This window comes from Peromyscus maniculatus, chromosome 2, assembly GCF_049852395.1.
Source record: "Peromyscus maniculatus bairdii isolate BWxNUB_F1_BW_parent chromosome 2, HU_Pman_BW_mat_3.1, whole genome shotgun sequence".
NCBI lineage: Eukaryota > Metazoa > Chordata > Mammalia > Rodentia > Cricetidae > Peromyscus > Peromyscus maniculatus.
The window spans coordinates 125,419,876-125,439,866 of record NC_134853.1 but is presented as its reverse complement, the minus strand read 5'-3'; the positions used below and the strand labels follow the sequence as shown (position 1 = coordinate 125,439,866).

General features: G+C 44.3%; 1 protein-coding gene across 2 annotated transcripts in view; it reads right to left on the bottom strand.

The window, feature by feature from the left end:
* C8b (complement C8 beta chain) overlaps positions 1-18,106 on the bottom strand; it is a 39,953-nt gene extending 21,847 nt beyond the window's left edge. Inside the window, exons 1-5 of one of the 2 annotated variants that reach the window (XM_006987193.4) lie at positions 17,651-18,106; positions 10,913-11,069; positions 4,470-4,611; positions 2,085-2,226; positions 637-769 (exon numbers count right to left, since the gene is read on the bottom strand). In XM_006987193.4, coding sequence (XP_006987255.2) covers positions 637-769; positions 2,085-2,226; positions 4,470-4,611; positions 10,913-11,069; positions 17,651-17,739 — 663 coding nt within the window. In that variant the 5' untranslated portion in view covers positions 17,740-18,106. The remainder of the gene's footprint in view (positions 1-636; positions 770-2,084; positions 2,227-4,469; positions 4,612-10,912; positions 11,070-17,650) is intronic. The other variant, XM_042271524.2, reaches the window with a different exon arrangement.
* Positions 18,107-19,991: the final 1,885 nt, after the last annotated feature.

Below are 19,991 nucleotides of genomic sequence, written 5' to 3'. Positions count from 1 at the left end.
CTGGAACTGGAGTCCCAGATGGTTGTGAACCACATGATGGGGGTGCTGGGAACTTAACTTGGGTCATCTGCAAGAGCAGCTACTGCTCTTAATCACGGAGCCATTGCTCCCACCCCGGGGGCACATCATTTTATGACTTTAGGTACTTAGATCAGTGCCTGGCCTGATAGGCAAAGACACGGTAGCAATGGAAACACGTGTTAACATGAGTTGAGGACTCCTGTGACAGCAGGTATGATGCTGCCCACTCAGCCACATAATCTCACTTATGTCACTTCAGGGAGGAAGCTTATAGCTTTCAGTATAAAGATAGGACAAGAGAAGTGCTGAGCATTTAGGACTTCATACGCAATGAGCAGACAAGCCAGTACACTTGTGTGGCACCAAATCCTAAGCTCTGTTTTTAGTGTAGCTATGGACACTCTTGTACTAACATTACTGCTATTATAGTTCCTGTTGCTGTTCTGTACCTGGCATACTGTCAGCACAAAGTCTTGTGTTAGAGTACACCCACTGGATGTCAGAAGACACCGGGGATCCAAGAGAAAGGGGTACAGAAAAGCTACACAGCTATCAGGCTTCAGAGTGCTCAGTGATTCCCTCACTGCCAGAAGCAGCTACCTGGCTGTCCCTTACCTGTGGGGTGTAGCCTTCCACATTGTACGGCTTCCTAAACTTGGTATTCAGGATGTAGTGTGGGGAGCATCCTCCACCATAATACCGATGATCGAGAACAGGGCCCTCAAAAGTGTTTGTGAACAGGTTTATCCTGGAAGGAAGGCACAGATGGGGTGGAAAGCTTAGGATTTAGGGTTGGGTTACCTTTGTTGGCAGTTAGCAGATCCCACTGAGATGAAACTCAAAAGTCCTGGTTCCACAAGCAAGGCCCTGGGAATATGGTTCATGCCAACTCAACATTCTCTGTTTTAAAACCTTGTGTTATTATTTTATGTGTATGGGTGTTTTGCCTGTATATATGTCGGTATACCATGTGCATGCCTGGTACAGTATCTAGAGATCAGAAGAGGGCATCAAATCCTCTTAGACAGTTGTATGTGCTGGGAATTGATCCCAGGTCCAGTGGAAGAGCAGCCAGAGTTCGTAACTACTTGAGTCTCACAAGCTTAGTATTTTCATCTTAGACCACTCCCAACACACCTACCCAGCCCTGTCTCCCGCCCTTTGTTCTCTTGCTGGCGTGCTCTGCTCCTCCCAGGGGAAGTCCCTCTGCTACAGGCTTAGTCGGACTCCACTACTGACTTTGGATGTCTTCTCTGCTTCTTTCTGACTATGTGATCCCTGGGGCTCACTTAACTTTTGAGGGCCTCAGTCCTGAGAGGAGCTCCCATCTGAGTGAAGAGTCTCTCTCTAATGACAGTCTTTAAGGGTCAAGATAGGCAATTGTCTAGGGAGGAGGTAACTTCTATTCCCATTCACTGCCTTGCTTGATAGTGGCATCCTTTACAGTGATTCTTATCATGCAAAAAGTCATGGTCTCACTCATCCATCTGCAGGCTTAGATGTGGCAGGATGTGGCAAGAAAGTAGGATCAATGCTGGGCCTGTTTGGCCCTTTCTGACCTTGCTCCTTTGACCTTACAGAAGATTGGACCAATGCTTATATCCCCAGATGCTGAGACACACATGGACTACAGACCTATCTTGGAAACCTGTTGCTTCACGAAGTGCTCAGAACTCCCTTCTTTTCAGCATGGTGCATGCTGGGAACTAGGGACAGACCCAGATAAAACCTATGACGTAAGTTGTCAATAGGATTCAAGAGCTGTGCTTAGAATTACTCTGACACAACAAATTGTGAGAATTAAGGACAAGGCTCACCCCAGCCCTACAACAGTCTTAGTGTTCCTAGGTCAACCCTCCTGTGACCCATGCCTATTCATGGCATGGCTTCTAGAACAACATACAATTGACCTCAGAGAATACATAGAGGACCCACTTAAACTACAGCCTTCCTATTTCGGAAAGGAGAGCACTAAGTGTCCCTTTCCACTCCCCTGTCCATCTGTCAGAATTCCATTTAACATTGTGCCTTCCCACCTGCCCAGCAGGACTGCAGCAACTCACCCATGAGCCAGATTGCCAATCGCCCAGTACTGCTCCATTTCCTGTTGACATTTTTTATAAATCCTCCTACAGTTTGCTTCATCTGATTGGTCTCCACAGTCATTGTCTCCATTGCAGAGGAGTCTGCGATTCACACACCTCCCTGGGGTGGAGAGAGGGGACCACACTCACATGGCTGTGATAAGAAGTACTAGGTGTGTGGGTAGGCCTTTAGTGCCTGTGCTGATCAGTCTTCGTGTATCAGCCCTGACTGAAAATGACACTAACAATTCATTCCCTTTCTCTTCCGCAAGGAGTTCAGTGCCACAGTTTTGAAGGCACCGAGGAGAGAGTATCTGGAACCACCACCCGTGAAGCTGAATCAATGTGCCTAAGAAAGAGGGAAGGGGTGGACCACCAGGTTGATAGTCTGAAACTACCCCTCCTCCTGTCACTGAGGCTTGGAAGAGGTGGTGGGTAGCTTCTCTGAATGGTACCAGCTAAGCCATCTTTTATCTCTGACCCAACCTCCTGGCCTCAATTCCCTCGTCTGTAAAGGAGAGAAGTTATCACAGCTATCCCGCCATGACACAGTTGTGAGTGAGTGAATAAAACAGAACTGACTCATGGAAACTATTGCAAAAGCCTATCATAACTAGACTTGGTGCTTTGGAGAGCCAAGTAAGTATTTGTGGCACAGTTGGGACCTTTACCTGCCTAATTGTGAATCCTTTCCCCGACACACATTGCCTTCAGCACCATCATCTGTTTTTCCCCTTGAACTTTTTCTCATATGACTTCACTTTCTTTCGTGTTTGTGCATTCTCGGGGAGATAAAGCCCACAAGACAGGTGGCTCTGCTTCCTTAGACACATTGGGTCATTTTTAACCGATGTCCTTCGGTTATAAAAGGCAGAAAAATAACAATCGGGTCTTCAAATGTTTCTTACAAGGCATTTAAAGTAAAGCTTGCATGAATAGCCATTATAGCTCTAGGCAAAACCATGGAACACTGGCCATAATGAGTCCTTGGGTACACTGTAAAAAAGTCTCTCAGATTTATTGGATGGAATTTTACATTTGCAGTAAGCCCTGGAAATCGCTCTGATAATCCCTGTCTGTCTTTTGGAAGCTCTAGACCATAATCCACATGAATACAGTGGAACTCCCCTCCAGATACTTTAGGGCAAAGTATCTCTATTTGTGTGAGAGACTTGAAGACGCGGAGACAGATTTACTGGGATTAGATGAGTGCATAAGTTGAGAAAACAGTAGTTTTTTTACTTGCTTCTGCAGTAGATAATCATGCATTTGTGTCATGTTTCCTTCCTTCCATCCATCTTCCCATCTGTCTTCCATATTCCCTTTTCTTCTTTGTGAAAAATCAACATTTTTACTGACTCCATCACACATTTGGACTTATGGTAGACTCACTGATCCAGAAATGCAAATAACAAGGCCCACGTTTCCAAAGCCTTTTGTTGGTAAGTGATGCTGATCACACTTCTCAACTGTTTCAGGTTTGGCCCCACCCTAGGGCTCTGAGAGTAGCAGCAGAGCTAATATGTGACAGAGAGCTTTTGCCTTCATTTGTCACATGAGGCTATGACCAGTTTATAAGGCATTAACATCATCCTTGTGGCAGTTTGAATGGGAATGGTTCCCCTTAGGCTCGTATGCTTGAATAATTGGTCTCCAGTTGAAACTATTTGGGAAAGATTAAGAGGTGTGGCCTTGTTGGAGGAGATATGTCACTAGAGGTGGTCTTTGAGGTTTCCAGTGGCTCCTTGACATTGTAAGTTAGCTCTCTCTGTCTCCTGCTTTCAGATCAAGACGTGAGCTCCCAGCTGTTTCTGCTGCCATGCCCGTGTTCTACTATCATGGACTCTAACTCTTTGAAACTGTAAGCCCAATTAAATTCTTTCTTCTATAAGTTGCCTTGGTCATGGTATCTTAGCAATAGAAAAGTAGCTAATATAACACTCAATTAATATTAATCAAAATCCAAATAGGTTAAATAAAATCTTCTAGCTCACACAGTCAGATTTAGACTGACCTAGGACTTTTGATTCCAGCACATCTAACTTCTAAAGTCAGCAAATACAGCCAGGCTTCCAGATTCTCACCCACATGTTCCTCTACTGACCTGCTTGCTGGATTATTCTTGGCAAGTAACCCCTCTGAGCCTCACTTTCTCAGGATGCGAAATGGGGATAATGATACTACCTTACCGTAGACCTGTTTTCATGGGATGACACACAGAAAAGGAGGTTGAGGCTTGCAGTAAGGGGTCTCCCTGACCTGTCCTGCAATCCTGATCATGAACCCTGTGTGTCTGGCCCTCCATCATCACAAGCTATTCTCCGCTTTTCAAGCTTCTCTCCTCCTTTCCACACTCATTCATACCTGTCTGTGCACACACAAAGCCTTCACATCGCACTTGACTTCTGCATGGTCGGTTGGTAACACAATCTTCAACGTCCTTGTCAGAGAAGTCACACAATTCCCCATGGAACTGGGAGGGCCGGAGCAAGTATGCATGTCTGTACTGTAGCAGACAGAAACAAAGTGAGCCAATGATGGAACCTCAGAGACCTCAGGAGCTAAGGATACTGTATACAGATGGTCACCAACCAAGCTGTGGGTGCAGGGAAGGCATACAGTTGGCCAATGGCTATGTGCCAATTCCTGTGCTTCCTTCACCACATACAATGAGGGTCTATGCAAGGCTGGCTGTGGTGGTATTGTGTTCCCCAAAATATTGTGTACTCTAATAAATTTATCTGGGGTCAGAGAACAGGACAGCCACTAGATACAAAGGCTAGAAAATGGTGGCACTCACACCTTTAATCCTAGCATTCCAGAGATAGAAATCCCTCTGGATCTCTGTGAGTTCAAGGCCACATTGGAAATAGCCAAGCATGGTGACACACGCCTTTAATCCCAGAAAGCCAGCCTTTAATCCCAGGGAGTGGTGGTAGAAAGCAGAAAGATATATAAGGCGTGAGGACCAGAAACTAGAAGATTTTGGCTGGTTAAGCATTCAGGCTTTTGAGCAGTAATTCAGCTGAGACCCATTCCGGATGAGGACTCAGAGGCCTCCAGTCTGAGGAGACAAGACCAGCTGAGGATCCGGCGAGGTGAGATAGCTGTGGCTTGTTCTGTCTCTCTGATCTACCAGCATGGACCCCAATAACTCGCCTCAGGTTTGATTTTATTAATAAGAACTTTTAAGATTCCTGCTACAGCTGGCAGTTTTATGAACGTTTCCCCTACTGCACTGCATCCTCCCTGAGTTTGGGGTACTTGTCTTGAATCTCTGTCTCCGCAGTGGCCTGCCAAGATTTGTTCTGTGTGAAAAAGGCACGGGCTTTGGAATAAAAAGTCAATAAAGGGGCTCATATAGTCAGTTCAACAATAAACTGACTCTCAACTTAATTATTCCAATGGGAGATTCATGTATTGTCACGTATTGCTTAAGGCATCAGTGTGATATAAATGAAAAAGTATGTGCTCTGAAACTCCAGCTGATGCTAGTACTTCCTAGTTGTATGATGTTGGGCAAGTAGCTTTGTCTTTGGAGTCCAAATTTACTCATCTGTAAACTGGGGACAATGAATTACCTAAATGTACAGTTTAGAATTTAAATGAAATAATTATATATTTGTTACATTATTTATTTATTATGAATTATGTATTCATTCGTATCATATATCATTATATATCATCTCAAGCTCATGTTTTTCTGGCACAAAGTAGGTACCTAATTTCTTGTCATTACTTCTTGTTTTTATTATCCACAATTTTAGGAATCAATATTGCCATCTCTCTCATCTTGCTCATTTATTCTGAGAATATTGATTAATCTATCTCATATTTAAAAGGGTAGGTATTTTTGCTTGCTTGCCTGTTGGTTGGTTTTTAATCATCATTAAGTGTCCTGGCCTGTTTTCCAAAGGAGAGGGTCACCCCTGGTGGCAGGAGGCACTGGCAGTGACAACACAGGCCAGTGAGCAGGCGGGTGCAGAACTGAGCAAGTGCAGCAATGTGCTCTGGAGTCTCAGGGTGAAATTCCCAATGCAAAGGGAAGAGGCGGCGACTGGTTTCTAGTGAGGACATCAGGGCTGAGACCTGAGAGTTGAGGAGGACCATCAGGTAGACATGGAGGGCAGGAAAAGGATGGCCAAGAACAACTTGGGTAGAGGAAGGTTTCTGGTCACACTGATCGACTTAAGGATGTGTCTTCTTATTCCAGAAACCAGAGATGAATTCATCATGGATGGAGAAGAGTACAAGAAGGAGAATGAAGGGATCTGGAGAGAGGGAGAACAGGGCAGGCAACCAGGGACCCAGGCTGGGTTAGGGGGGACAGAAAGAAGTGATGACATTTAGGTGGTTTTCTAATGTTCACAGTCAAGGTTTTGGTATGAAATGTGTGGAAAATAAGTAGAGAGACACCCTCTCCTTCAGAGTGGCATAAGGTATAGTCTCTCCTTAAATGACATCTATACAGTGGATCTGGAAATACAAAAGGGGATCTAGACAGCCATCCCCCTTATCTTTAGAGACTCATTCTTCCTAGAAGGTAGACACAGACATTAAATAAAACTTTGAGGAACAAACAAACTAGGAAGCCATCAACAAATGAAGTACAGAAGGAACACACAATATACAGCAATATACACATACAATATACATGAAATGTCCATCCCATATATGACAGACCCACAGCAAACATCATACTAAATGGGGAAAAGTTCAAGGTGCATCTTCAAAAATCTGGGATAAAATAACATGTCTATCCAACATGGAACTGGAAGTGTAAGGCTGAACAATCAGGCAGAAGAAAGAAATAAAAGGCAGATAAATTGAAAGGGGAGAGTAAAAGGATTGATTCTATTTGTCAGTAACATGATCTTGTATGTAAAATCTCCAAGGACATCACCAAAACACTGCTGCAGTTTATAAATACAGTAAAGTTGCAGGATATAAAATTAACATACAAAATCTAATGGCATTATGTATGCTTCAAACAAACACACTGAAAATGAGCTTTGAAATCATTCAATTTACAACATCTTCAAAAATAATAAGACAGGTAGAAATAAATTTAATGTAGAAAGTAAAAGATTATCATAATGAAAATTAAGAAGACAGGAGACATTTTGTTTTATTATTAACATTAAGAAATAATGTTAAAATGTCCACACTACCCAAGGTAAATCTGAGAGTTGATGGAATCTTATCACACATGACTTACCATGTTTACAGAGCTAGTGTGTGTGGGGTTACAAAATTTATGTAGAAGCACAAACCATCCAGAAAACAGTGAAAACAATCCTGAGCAAAAAGAACAAGGCCAAGTGGCATCACAACCCAAGACATAAGACATACTACAAAGCTAGAGTGATCAAAAAAGTATGGAGCAGACATGTGAGCATGCTCACAGACCAATGGCATACAGAGAAAACCCAGAAGTGACTCCACATGCTAGTTTTCTAAGGCAACAAGAACACATACTCTAGAACAAGAACACTTACTCTAGAACAAGGACACTTACTCTAGAACAAGGACACATAATCTAGAACAAGAACACATATTCTAGAACAGGAACACTTACTCTAGGACCATCTCTTAAAAATAAGTGGTGCTGGAAACTGGGTACACAAGGGGAATCATTCAGTAGGTAACGTGCTTATCCTGCAATCAGGAGTACCTGAGCTCAATACCTCAAGCCCACTTTTAAGAAGCCAGGTGTGGTGGTATGTGCTTGTAGTGACAGGGGTGAAGGGCAGAAATAGGCATAACCTTGGGACTCCGTGGACAGGCAGTCTACCCTGCTTGGTGATTTCAGGCAAGTGGGAGACCCTATGCCAAAAAAGGTAGATGGAGCCTGATGAATGACCTCTTAGTGTGTGCATACACACACAAGTACATATGACCACACACACACACACACACACACACACACACACACACACACACACACACACTGAGAGAGATTGAGTACAAATGAATGAACACTGAAATGTATCTATAGAAAATTGAAACTAGACAGACCCTTATATAAAAATCTAACTTGCCAGGTATGGTGGCTCATGGTCTTAATCCCAGCAACAGGGAGGCAAAAGAAAGTAGATCTCTGAGTTGGAGGCCAGTTCCACCATAGAACTACAGAGTAAATTCCAGGATAGCCAGTGCTATGCACAGACACCCTGTCTTGAAACAAACAAACAAACAACAACAAAACAAACAAACAGTAAACACCAAACCAAACCCAAAACAAAAGTAAAGAAAACTTAAAATGGGCCAAAGAAATGGGCCAAAGACCTGATGTAAGATCCCAAACTATGCAGCTACTGGAAGAAACCACAGCAGAAACACTTGAGCACCTAAGTATAGAGCAAACAGGATTTCAGATAGTATAGGCAACAAAAGCAAAGCTAGACAAATGGGATCAGATTGTACTAGGACATGTCTGTACAGCCAAGGAAATGATCAACAGCTTCAAGAGACGAACTGAAGAACAAAGAAAATACCTGCAAACTTCATCTGCCAAGGAGCTAATACCCAGGATATATAAGGAATTCAAAGAACAGAAAAATTTCTAATAATCCAAGTTTTAAGTGGGCAAATGATCTATGATCTCTGCATATATGTTTAAATGATAATGTACAAATGGTACAAATGCTAAGAATTGGAAGGTCTTTCACACTGTTGATAGGAGCGTAAGCTAATATAACCATCATGGATTACAGAAAACAATACTAGAGGCTATGCAAAAGAAGGAGGAGGAGGGGAAGAGGGAGGGGGAGAGGCATGAAGACAAAGATAAAGAAGAAAGAAGAATTTTCAAAAATATTTTTAAAATCCTGAAAATAGATTTACCACATGAGCCAACAGTCTAAATACTCAAAGGTAATGACACTTTATCAAAGATAGACCAGAACTCCCATGTTTATTATAACAAGATTCACCATCACAAAAATAAGAAATCAACAAAGATGTTCATCAAGAGATGAATGGATTAAAATGGTATAATTCACAGTGGAATATTAGTCATCTATAAAAGAATGATCCAGTCATTGGTGGCAACCTGAATGGAATCTGAGGACATCATGTTAAGGGAAATAAGCTAGACAGAGAAAGGCAATCACAAGTTCTCACTCATTTGTAGAAGCAAAAATAGTTCATCACAGAAGTAGAGAATAGACTAGAGGTTGCTAGGGACTAGAAAGGAAGAAGGGGCAAAGAAGGGGGGCTATTGATTATCAAAACACTATGCATGGGGGCTCTAATGCTCTATAATACAGAAGATAAGTCCACAATAATTGTATAGTTCAAAATAACAAGGAACATTGATGTTGAAGTTTCTTTACATGAGATAACTATTATGTTTGAGTGATGGAAAGGCTAATTACCCTGACTTGATCATTACCCAGTGCATAGAGATATCAAATTATAAAACTATACTCCACAAATAAGCACAAAGACTGTAAGTCAATTAAAGGATAAAAATAAAGCCACACATATTAAAGGAGATTCGCAAAAGACAATCCCCAGGCTCTTAAGGCAAAGTAGGTTTGAGGAAGATGGAAAGGATGGAAGAAATGCACCTCTAAGTCTGGGTTGAGAGATTTCACTCAGCCATCCAGCTGAGGAAGTCCACCATGAGCATCTCTGGCTAGCTGGTTCATGCTCAGTCCTTCTGGTTTATGGTGCAGATGAAGCAATTATCCAGATAATTGGATCAATGTTGATAACTTCAGCAAGAAAACCTACTCTGGAACAGAATGATAGTGCTTGGCTTTCCCCATTGATCCAATTAACTGTGGAATTGCCCTGGGCTGGCTTCCTCAGCCTCTCCAGAGTCTTTGCCATGATAGGTCTGGGTTCCCAAGGAGCCAAGGAAATGGTAACCATTCTCTCTCTCTCTCTCTCTCTCTCTCTCTCTCTCTCTCTCTCTCTCTCTCTCTCTCTCTCTCTCTCTCTCTCTCCCTGGCACATCTGCTTTGTTCAGAGCTGGGGTCCTGGGTCAGCTCTCCCATCACAAGGGAGCTGAAGGATAGGCACCATGGAGACAAGCTCTACTGGCAGAAAAGTCAGGAAGGACCTCATGGCCTGAACTGAGGCTTATCTGCTACCAGAGGGCTCCAAGAAGCACTTACCTGCTCAAAGTTTCATTTATCTGTCTAACAGAATATGTGACAGCCACCTTCTTTTCCTTGCAAAGATATCAGAAAGCAGAGTGAGCTCAAATATAAGAGTGTTATGAAGCACCTGTTCCATGCATGTACCCTTACAAGTTCTCTGTTTATGGCAGTAAATAGTAAAGGCCACAGTATGATATATGTTAGGATATCGGATATAGGGTAGGGGGACCTGGAGAAGCATGCAAAATTTGCTTTATCTATGGGGAGCTGGGGGCTGATAAGCAGTCAGGGAAGGCTTCACAGAAGAGGTTGCCTGGAGCAGAGAATCAAGTCTGAGTCATGTTAGAAAGTGAAGGCAGTGGGAAAGGTCATTGCTAGCTGAGAAAAGGGCAGTCAGATGTGGCTTTGGGGTAGCTCTCCTGGCTATACCATGAATGATGGATAGAAAGAGCAGGTCAGAGGCAGGATGCAGCAAAGACAGCTTTGTGAAAACCACTGTAATACCAAAGGGAGCAGCTTCTTGCTGTTTGAAAGCACAGAGAAAGGAGAGTTATTTCAACAGTTTGCATCTTAAAGGATAGACTATGGCCAGACACTACCATCAGTGCCTCTGCCAGAATGTTGAATACTAGTCTCCATCTTGATCTCCCATCCCTGCCCAGAAGCTTGGCACTCACCCAAGGCCTGGGATCTTACCCTTTTCTTCTGACAGGGGTCACATGCAGTCCAGGAGGACCAACTGGATAGCTCACAGTCAACAGGTGCTGGGGTGACGTCCACACTCCGTACTTGTCTGCTCTTAGCAAGGCTCTGGTTGACTGCATTTATGCCAAAGAAATCTGGCTGCTCCCCTCTAAGAATCATTGTAAGAGAAGAGTCGCATATCCTAAAGGAATTACATTCATTCCCTGCCACCCATCAATCACCCATCCCATAAATGTAGATCAGATCACGAATGCAAGGCAGGTAGTTTATCATTTCAGTGCTTGTTAGTTCATCTAACAAATATGTATTGAGCCCCCAGGAAGCACCTGGCATTAGGACTACCATGGTAAAGAGTACTGAACTCTGGTTAGAAGACAGTATCTCAGCCACTTGTGTGATCTGATTTCCAGTCTGTAGAAGTTTCATTTTTTTTCCTTCACACAGTGGCTGAAATGTATTCCCTTACACAGCTGTTTCTGGATTATAAATTATAGTCAATAGGTGAGCACTTAAACTCTCATGGGCTATAGATACATAGGAAATCCAATCACAGCAACACACTCCCTATCTATGGGCCTCCTTTTTATCCTCTGAAGATTGAGGGGTTGCACTAGATGATGCCTTTTCATCTTATATATCCATGAAACATTTGCCAAGAACAATTGATACTGAAGACACAAGGCTTCTGGGTATGCGGCACAGGATCTACTTAAGAGAGAAACAAGCCTTGTGTCTTACTAATTTTTAATGCATGCAGGGCCCATGGCCAGAGCTGGGCTTGAACATGTGTAGAGGTTAGTTATGGGTTAGTTAAGTCTGGAGGCTGGAGAGAAGGGGGAAGCTGGTGTAGGAGTCCCCATGACATGATATGAACCTGAACTACAGCAGGGCCAGGGTAGAGGAATGGGTGAGCAAGGTCTCAGGTGGGAAATGATAGAAAGTAATCAGCAAATGGATGGGCTAGAAGGGCCTGAGAGGAAGGAAATGGTTTAGGTTGATGCCGGGATCCTACTTGAATGCCTAGGTGGTGGGAACATAGGAAGACCGAGATGTGGAAGATGGCCGAGGCAGGCTAAGCTCTAGGTGCCCATGGGATAGCCACATAAACTCACGCAGGGCACAGGTCTTATCTGAGTCTGAAGTCAGGAAGGGAGTTCTGTGCTAGAGAAACAGATCTGATCATGAGAAGGTAAGGAGGGGAAGTGACTAGATCTCTTTTGAGAAAAGCAGGCCAAGTGTATCAGTTACTGTTCTATCACGGTGATAAAACACCATGGCTGAGGCAACTTATGAATGGGTTTATTTGACTTACATTTCCAGAGGACTAAGAGTCTATTATGGTGGGGAAGTGTGGCAGCCACCAGCAGACACAGCATGTGGAGTGAAAGCTGAGGGCTTGAACTACAAGCAGGAAGAAGAAAAATCTAACTGAAAATGACATGAAGTTTTTGGAACCTCAAAACTAGGCCACAGTGATGTACTCCATCAATACCCAACTCCTTAAGACTACCCAAACATCACCACCAATGGGGGGGGGCTGACTATTCAAACATCTGAACCTATGGGAGATACTCTTGTTCAAACTACCACAACATGAAAAGTGCTTAGCGCACATCAGGGACACAGAAGAGGGGGGGGGCAGTATCAGGTTGAGCCATACAGGTCAGGAAGCATCTGAGGGGGTGAGTGAAGCAGGGAAATGGGGCGGAGGGCAGAGGAGTCACACCTTCAGAGCAGACAAGCCACTCGAGAACTGAAATATGTCTAAATTGTAAAGCAGGCTACTTATTGAGTCCCTGGCACACAGCTGGGCCAAGTGAATGAATGAACTCATTATTTCAACTGTGGGAGCCTCAGTTTTCCTACTTAGATCATGGTAGAAGTGCTATGATTTTTTTCATCTCTTTCCGTGAGTATGGATATCAGTGTAAGCGCCCTTGTAACTTGTACTTCTTAAGCTAAAGAGGAGGTACAAGGAAAAAAGGAATGAAGATTTACTGAGAGCCTAGGATGTCAGACCTAAGCATTGTATTAGATGTTTTTATCCCATCCCACAGATGTGCTCGAAGGTAGCTATGGACTGTGGTCACCTGGACAGATGCTGAAATGGCCCAGAGAGACACAATGTGCCTGCTGCAGTGAACCCGGGATGTAGTTGCCCTGGGATCTAAGCCTGTCTGATTCTGTCTCCCCTTGCCCCATGACGTCTGGAAGCAGATCCAACCTGGATCCACTCCAGTCACTTCCCATCACTATCTCGGTAAGTGTTCGCCAGGCCTGTTTCATCCTGGTCTCGAAGATTAAGTCATTAGGAGGAACATCACAAGGCTTCCACTGTCAAACACACAGGATGTCACTCCAAACAAGGTCATTAACGACACATTTTCACTTGGCAAAAGTCCTAAAAGGAGGATAATATTAACTACTGTGAGCTCCATTTCCATGGCTGCCCCAGAGACTGGCAAAAATCAATTGCCTAGTAAAGTTGGATCTTTAACAAAAGGTCAAAGACTACTGGAAACCACAGGTGGGTACTTGAAAGTGGTTACTGAGGCAGGATGCTGCACACCAGCAGGGGCCCTCCGATGGGCTTCTATCTACTAATTTGCTCGGGTTTGACAAAACAATACTGTCTGTGATTTGGCTTCTCCTAAGTATGTATTTGACAGCTCTGCAGGGTACCTTCTTCCTATTTCAACTACAAAGCAGTTATACTGTTTTTTTCCCCAAGTATCACCCCAATCCGGGGCCACAGTGGAGAGCAAGTGGATAAGTAACGTGCACAGTTGCTATTAAGAGTCACAATTATTTTCCTCTCCGAGATTTGAGAGCCCATTAATGGGCAAGATGATGGCTTACAGAGGGAACTTTGCAAGAAGTAGTTATAACCACCAGATCTCTCATTTTTACACCCAATTTCCATTACGGAGGTGGCAATATAATGAAATAATCAGCAGAATAAATAGTATGTTTGTAAATTACATCGGGTAAGTGTGGTTCATTAGTGCCACACAATGCAAATCTAAAAGAAAGGCTAGTGTCTAGTCACATCTTCAGTTTGAGAATGGCATGGAGCTGCATAAATGGCAGGTTCAACTGAGGCCTCTGCATGCGGCTATGTGCACCTTCCACCCTGAGGAATTTCTATGGAAACAAACCCACTGGCTTGGCTGCTGCTGAGATGCCTCCATATGGGGAGAGGAGATAAGAAAGAGTAATAGAGGGGGTGCATATGGTCAAAGTATATTATGAGCATGTATGAAAGTGCCATAATGAAAGCCGGACATGCAATTAACAGACACGATTGCAAAGCCCAACTCGTCTGTAACATAAAACTGCCTCGAGAAGTACTGAAAATTAATAATCACTCGGGGCCCCACCCCCACGTGGCCCCCTGTCAATCTTTCGCTACACTTGCATGGTCTTTAACTAAATGGCATCTCCAGGAATTGGGCATCTGAGGACCACACCAGCCCCAGTCCTGTTTGTGAGGCCTACAACTGTCACAGGCATGCTGTGTGTCATTCCAGCCTCTTGTGAATGCTTTCACACATGGGTGCTGGGTGCAGCATCACCTTCCTGTGCCTTGCCTTGACCTTGTGCATTGTTGCCCACCATTTTTCAGACGTGGGTGCTTCTGCCCACCCACATCAACCAGATCCACATTGATTCCTGAAGGGACCTAGTGTGCTGCTTTCATCTGGATGTTATCTCCTAGAATATCTCTTGCATGTCATTGATGATTCCTCTGAGTCACATTCATATCCTAACAACATTTTGCAATTTCAAAAAAAAAATGTTAGTATAAGCAGCCTTTTATACTTCTTTGGAAATATGCCCCTTTTGAGGAAGTACAGGCAAGGACATGCCTTTCTTTGGGGTGCACAGAACCTTGCTGCCAGCCTTAGGACACATTGCTCTGGGTCCAGGTCTCCTACTCTCTTTCTCTGATCAAAATAAAGATGGATCCATCAAGCACAGCAGGATTAGGTCAGCAGTAAATTTCCAGCCCTCAGCTTATATGGATGGGCCACATCAATATATTTTGGCTCTCTGTGGAAATGGCCTGACACAACAACTTTCTTGTCACACACAATTTGTTCGGCAGCTGCAACCCTGTATAAACAGCATCTTCCACTTTGCTGGGGCGGGGGTAGTTTCTGGGGGAAAGGTTTCCCATTTCTCTCTGTCATTTGCTGTTGCAGACGTGGAATTTAAAGCAACATCTCTAAGCAGCAAATGTGTGTCCGACAGAAACATCCTGGGTGTCTAGCAAGTCAGGTGGATTTGGGAAGTGTGTTGATGAGAGGCAGAAAACAGCAAGAATGTTCAAGTTCTGCACACACACACACACACACACACACACACACACACACACACACACACAATAGATTCAATAGCCTTGAGAGTCACATAGTCTTCGAGCCTCAGTTTCCTTCTCTCTACATCTGTAAGTGGTAGATTGACTGTGAGGGCAAGAGTGGATGCCTGCAACAGTGACAATCAATAGTGATCAATAGGCCGTGTGGCAATGGGACCTGAGCAAATGAAATGACAAAGTTTATGATATGAAGGAGCTTGCAACACTTTCTGCTCCTACACAGAGTATTTTTGTTTTGCTTTTTGTGTCTGATACTCAAAGCCATGTTGTGTTCAGGGCTGGCGTGTAGAGATCATGGGTGGAGAGCAGAATATTCAACCAGGAGTCAGGGAAGGGCTGGAGGCTCACTGAGTGGGAGCCCTTGTCTTCCCCGCTCTGGGGATCAGTTTGTCCTTCCCCAGAGTGGGAACAAGGGGACACTCCCCCTCTGCACAGGACACAGCTGTGAGGTTTATAGCCTGCACTTCTCATCTGCTGAAACTCCAGCCCCTACCTAAGAGAGAACTTGCCAATAAATACATCCCATTGTGCCACCCCTTCACTCCAAACCTTCTATACCTGAAGGATATGGTTCGAGTCCCCAGCTACTTCCTCCTCCTCCTCCTCCTCCTCCTCCTCCTCCTCCTCCTCCTCCTCCTCCTCCTCCTCCTCACAGTTCTTACCTTGGTGTCTACTCAATGAGACTGAAGTGTATACCTGGAGCCCTGGGATCAAGCCAGGCTCTCTCACACCTCCAGGCCTTTGTGTATGCACTTACCTATGACTGATGCACCCTCACCCCTTGCCAGGACTCCTGCTCAGGAGAACTAGTCACTCTCACTCTCTCCCTTGAGTGATGTTTGTCTCTACACCACCTCTCACAAGTCTCTGTTTGCTCACATACTGTCATGCTCCCCGAGAACACGAGTCTGGGGTCTTGTTCAGCTCTGCTTCTGAGAGCTGCTTCTGAGAGGGTCGTATTAGGCCTCTCCTCCAGGCACAACTCACCCACCGGGCACTGCAGGGTTTTCTGGGCCAACAAGTAAATACATGGGAAGCCTTAGCAGCACAGGTAGTCTCTCTGCCAAGCTGAGGGTCATGTTAATTCTAAGGATGAGAGCTAGAGTACTTGGTGAGTGAGGACTTACAATCCTGATCCCTGGAAAGGTGCTCAACAGAGGCTGACTGGCGTGATGCAGAACTCAGAATAGGAGGCCCATGGAGCACGTGGCGCTGCTCACACTATTGAAAAGATACTATCGGGGAACAGTTGGGGAGTAAAAAAAACTTTTACCTCTCTCTCTTCCCATAGCAGTACTGGCTGTGGATGCGTTCTGTATGCTGTGAATGTGTTGCTCTGATCAGTTGACAAATAGAATGCCGAATGCCCAGTAGCCAGGCAGGAAGTATAGGTGGGACAAGCAGAGAAGAGAATTTGAGGAACAGTAAGCCTGAGTCAGGAGACGCTGCCAGCTGCTGCAATGATGAGCAAGTGAGATGTAAAAGTACTGGTAAGCCACAAGCCACGTGGCAACTTATAGATTAATAGAAATGGGTTAATTTAAGATGTAGGAGCTAGCTAGCAAGAAGCCTGAGCCATTAGGCCAAACAGTTTAAATAATATAAGCATCTGTGAGTTTATTTGGATCTGAGTGGCTGCGGGTCCAGGAGGGACTGGAGATAACCCCAGCAACAAGTGCTTATGAACACTTGGGTACCTGAGCACTTCCACATCTCGTGGTGGGAACTGCTCAGGCACAAGGAGGGTCGTCAGGTTGTCAAGGTTCTGGTACATCTTTCTCTGGAACCCAAATTTGAGCGCCAACTAAGATTACCTTCTTTAGCTCTTTCCCATCCTATGAATGGAATTTTGGATGAAATAAATTAGTTATTAAGTTCCTAGGAGCAAACATCTGTGAGAGAGGAGAAAGGGAAAGAGAGGAAGAAAGAGTTTGAGAGATCCACTCACTCTAGATACATTGTGCTGCTGGGTGGGTAGAGCAAGACATTGCCATTTATTAGGATCATTCATGTGAACTGGTTCATTTTTCATATATAATAAACCTTCTTTTGCATAGAGAGCCAGACCAAAGCTTCACTCAGAATATAAAACATGTATCCTATTCTTCTCAGCATGGCAAAATTCATTTAAACATGTCAGTTCTTTAACAGGCACTTTTGTTGAAGCCAGTCACTTGGGTCCACAATAATTCAGAGGGAGTTGTTGATTTTATTTTATCAGACACATGCAAATTGCTTCAAGAGATGTTCCTCTGCCCACAGGCTTGTGGCAGAGCTGGTCAGCATTGTGTGGTTTTACGCTCTCTGCCATATAACTGATCAGGGAATCATTTGTACCCATCACTTACCTGGCACCAGAGAATTGGAGACATCCCAGGGCAGCACAGAGAAGACATGACTTTGCCAGTGCCCTCCAATGATGGGCCCCTGTCTTCATGTCTGTGTGACAGGAGCTTCGGTGAGGTCCCCGAATGTCTGAAAAGCCTACTCACTATTGCTACTTTCAGTTCTGTCCCCACAGAGCAAACAGCTCAGTAAAGCAAACAGAAGCCACTGCCTGGGACCTCAGCTGACTTTACACAGCAGAAATGTGCTCACTTGTGACACTGCAAACCAACAACAGTGAGAAAAACTAACTCCATGCAAGTTGCCTTACCTGAGTACCTCAGGAAGCACATACCTCAGCCTCCCCAAATGGTGAGGGCTAGATAAATTGTTATAGGGAAAGTGGTGTGTACCGGGACATGGTGGGTACTCAGACACATATCCTGTCCTCAACAAGCTGAGTGCAGCATCTGAAGTCCAATGGGACTGGGTCTGAGTGCCAGATGTGTAGCAACTCCAAGCAGGGCTCCAGAGCTCAGCCACCAGAGTTTAAATTCTTTCTATATAATTTCCACCTGAGTTCAAATTCTTTCCATATGATTCTCTGCTGTGTCACCAGAATAGCTACTACCCTCTATAAAACAGATAACAATAGTGCCCATCTCCCAGTGCTGTGCTCAGTCAGTGGGAGAGTGACAGGAGAAACATTATAAACATGCATGAAAATGTTACAATGAAACCCATTATTATGATGATGATTATATGCTAATAAAACATGAGTAAATCTAAATATTCAGAATGCATTGAGCAATGCCAGGCAGGTATCATGTATTCTCCATATGCACCTGATATTCTCTGTTTCCTCTTGATAAAATGCCTCAGAACCAGAAGAATCAGATGAGATATTAAATGTGCAAATGTCATGCAAAGAGGTATTGTAAAAATTATAATTTCAAGAAAATATTCTAATCTGTATTGCTGCTTCGACATGGCTTCTATAGGGTCTTATTTATGGGGTACTCAGCTCTAACCTTGTTGGGAAGTAAAGTTTAGCAGACGATTGATTCAGGAAAATTCAACATTTGTCTCTAATATTTGCTGGAGACTGCTAAGAGCCACGGTTGATACACCTGAGTGGCTACCAGACTCTTCACCTACCACTTCCCTCATTTGCCAGGTTATGGAAAGCCCAATTCCTTCTCCAGGGCTGAATCCAGCCAAGGCATGTATCACTCACAACCGTCAGTATACTGTTGGAGCCTAGGAAGACAGGCCCCCTCTCTCACAGCTTTTTGTTGCTCAAGATGGCTCCCAGGTTCATCTGCCACCTTCCCCATTCAGTCGACTTAAAGGAAAAGACCAGAGAGACATGTCCTAGAAATAGCACAATCTGCTCAGCCACTCACCTCAAAACCTCTAGAAATGCTTCTCAGGGGCTAGTGTGAGAGTACTTGTGCAAACAGAAAGACTAAGCTCAGATCTTTAGTACCCATGTTTGAAGGGGGAAAAAACCCACCCAAACAAACAAACAAGCAAAACTACTAGGTATGGTCACAAGCACCTGTCCAGGATCAGGAGACCCTGTCTTAAAGGAGTAAGATAGAGAATGACAGAGGACAACACCCAATGTCCTCCTATGACCTCGGTACACATATGGTTGTACACACACAACACACGAAGGAAGAAAGGAAGGAAGGAAGGGACAGAGGGAGGGAGGGAGGGAGGGAGGGAGGGAGGGAGGGAGGGAGGGAGGGAGGGAGGGAAAGAAGCACCCACCAGGCTGCCCATGACCAGATGTGAGGTGAGTTTTTATATATTTCAGTTCTGATTCTAACCTGGAGACAGTGGTAAAGATCTCAGCACTGGGCGGCAGGGTTTGTGTGTGTGTGTGTGTGTGTGTGTGTGTGTGTGTGTGTGTGTGTGTGTGTGTGACAGGTGCACTGTGCAATGCTTAGGCAAGACGCAAACACTGAAGCTTAGAGAAGCACCTTCCTGATCCTCAAGAATCAATGAACTAAAATCAAATCACAAATTGTCTTCATCAAATGGTGTCAATGAACCTACAACTCTTTAAAGGGTAGATGCTGGGTGAGTTGCAAATGTGGTGAGGAACCTCGGTGGAGAGAGGTGACGTGTAACACAAGGGTGAGATAGAAAAAAACATTTGGTGCTCTTTGCTGTTACCTATTTCTCCAAAACTGTCTTATTGATAAAATAGAGACCATTCATTGACATCCACTCCATAGGTTGTCTCCAGGTTTGAATGACCTAACTTCCAAATGTAAGTTGGGGTGCTCCCAGGCTACCACCTCTCTGTGTCTACTGGAGTAACTGGGCTGGGGTTAGGCATGCAGAAAAGGGGTG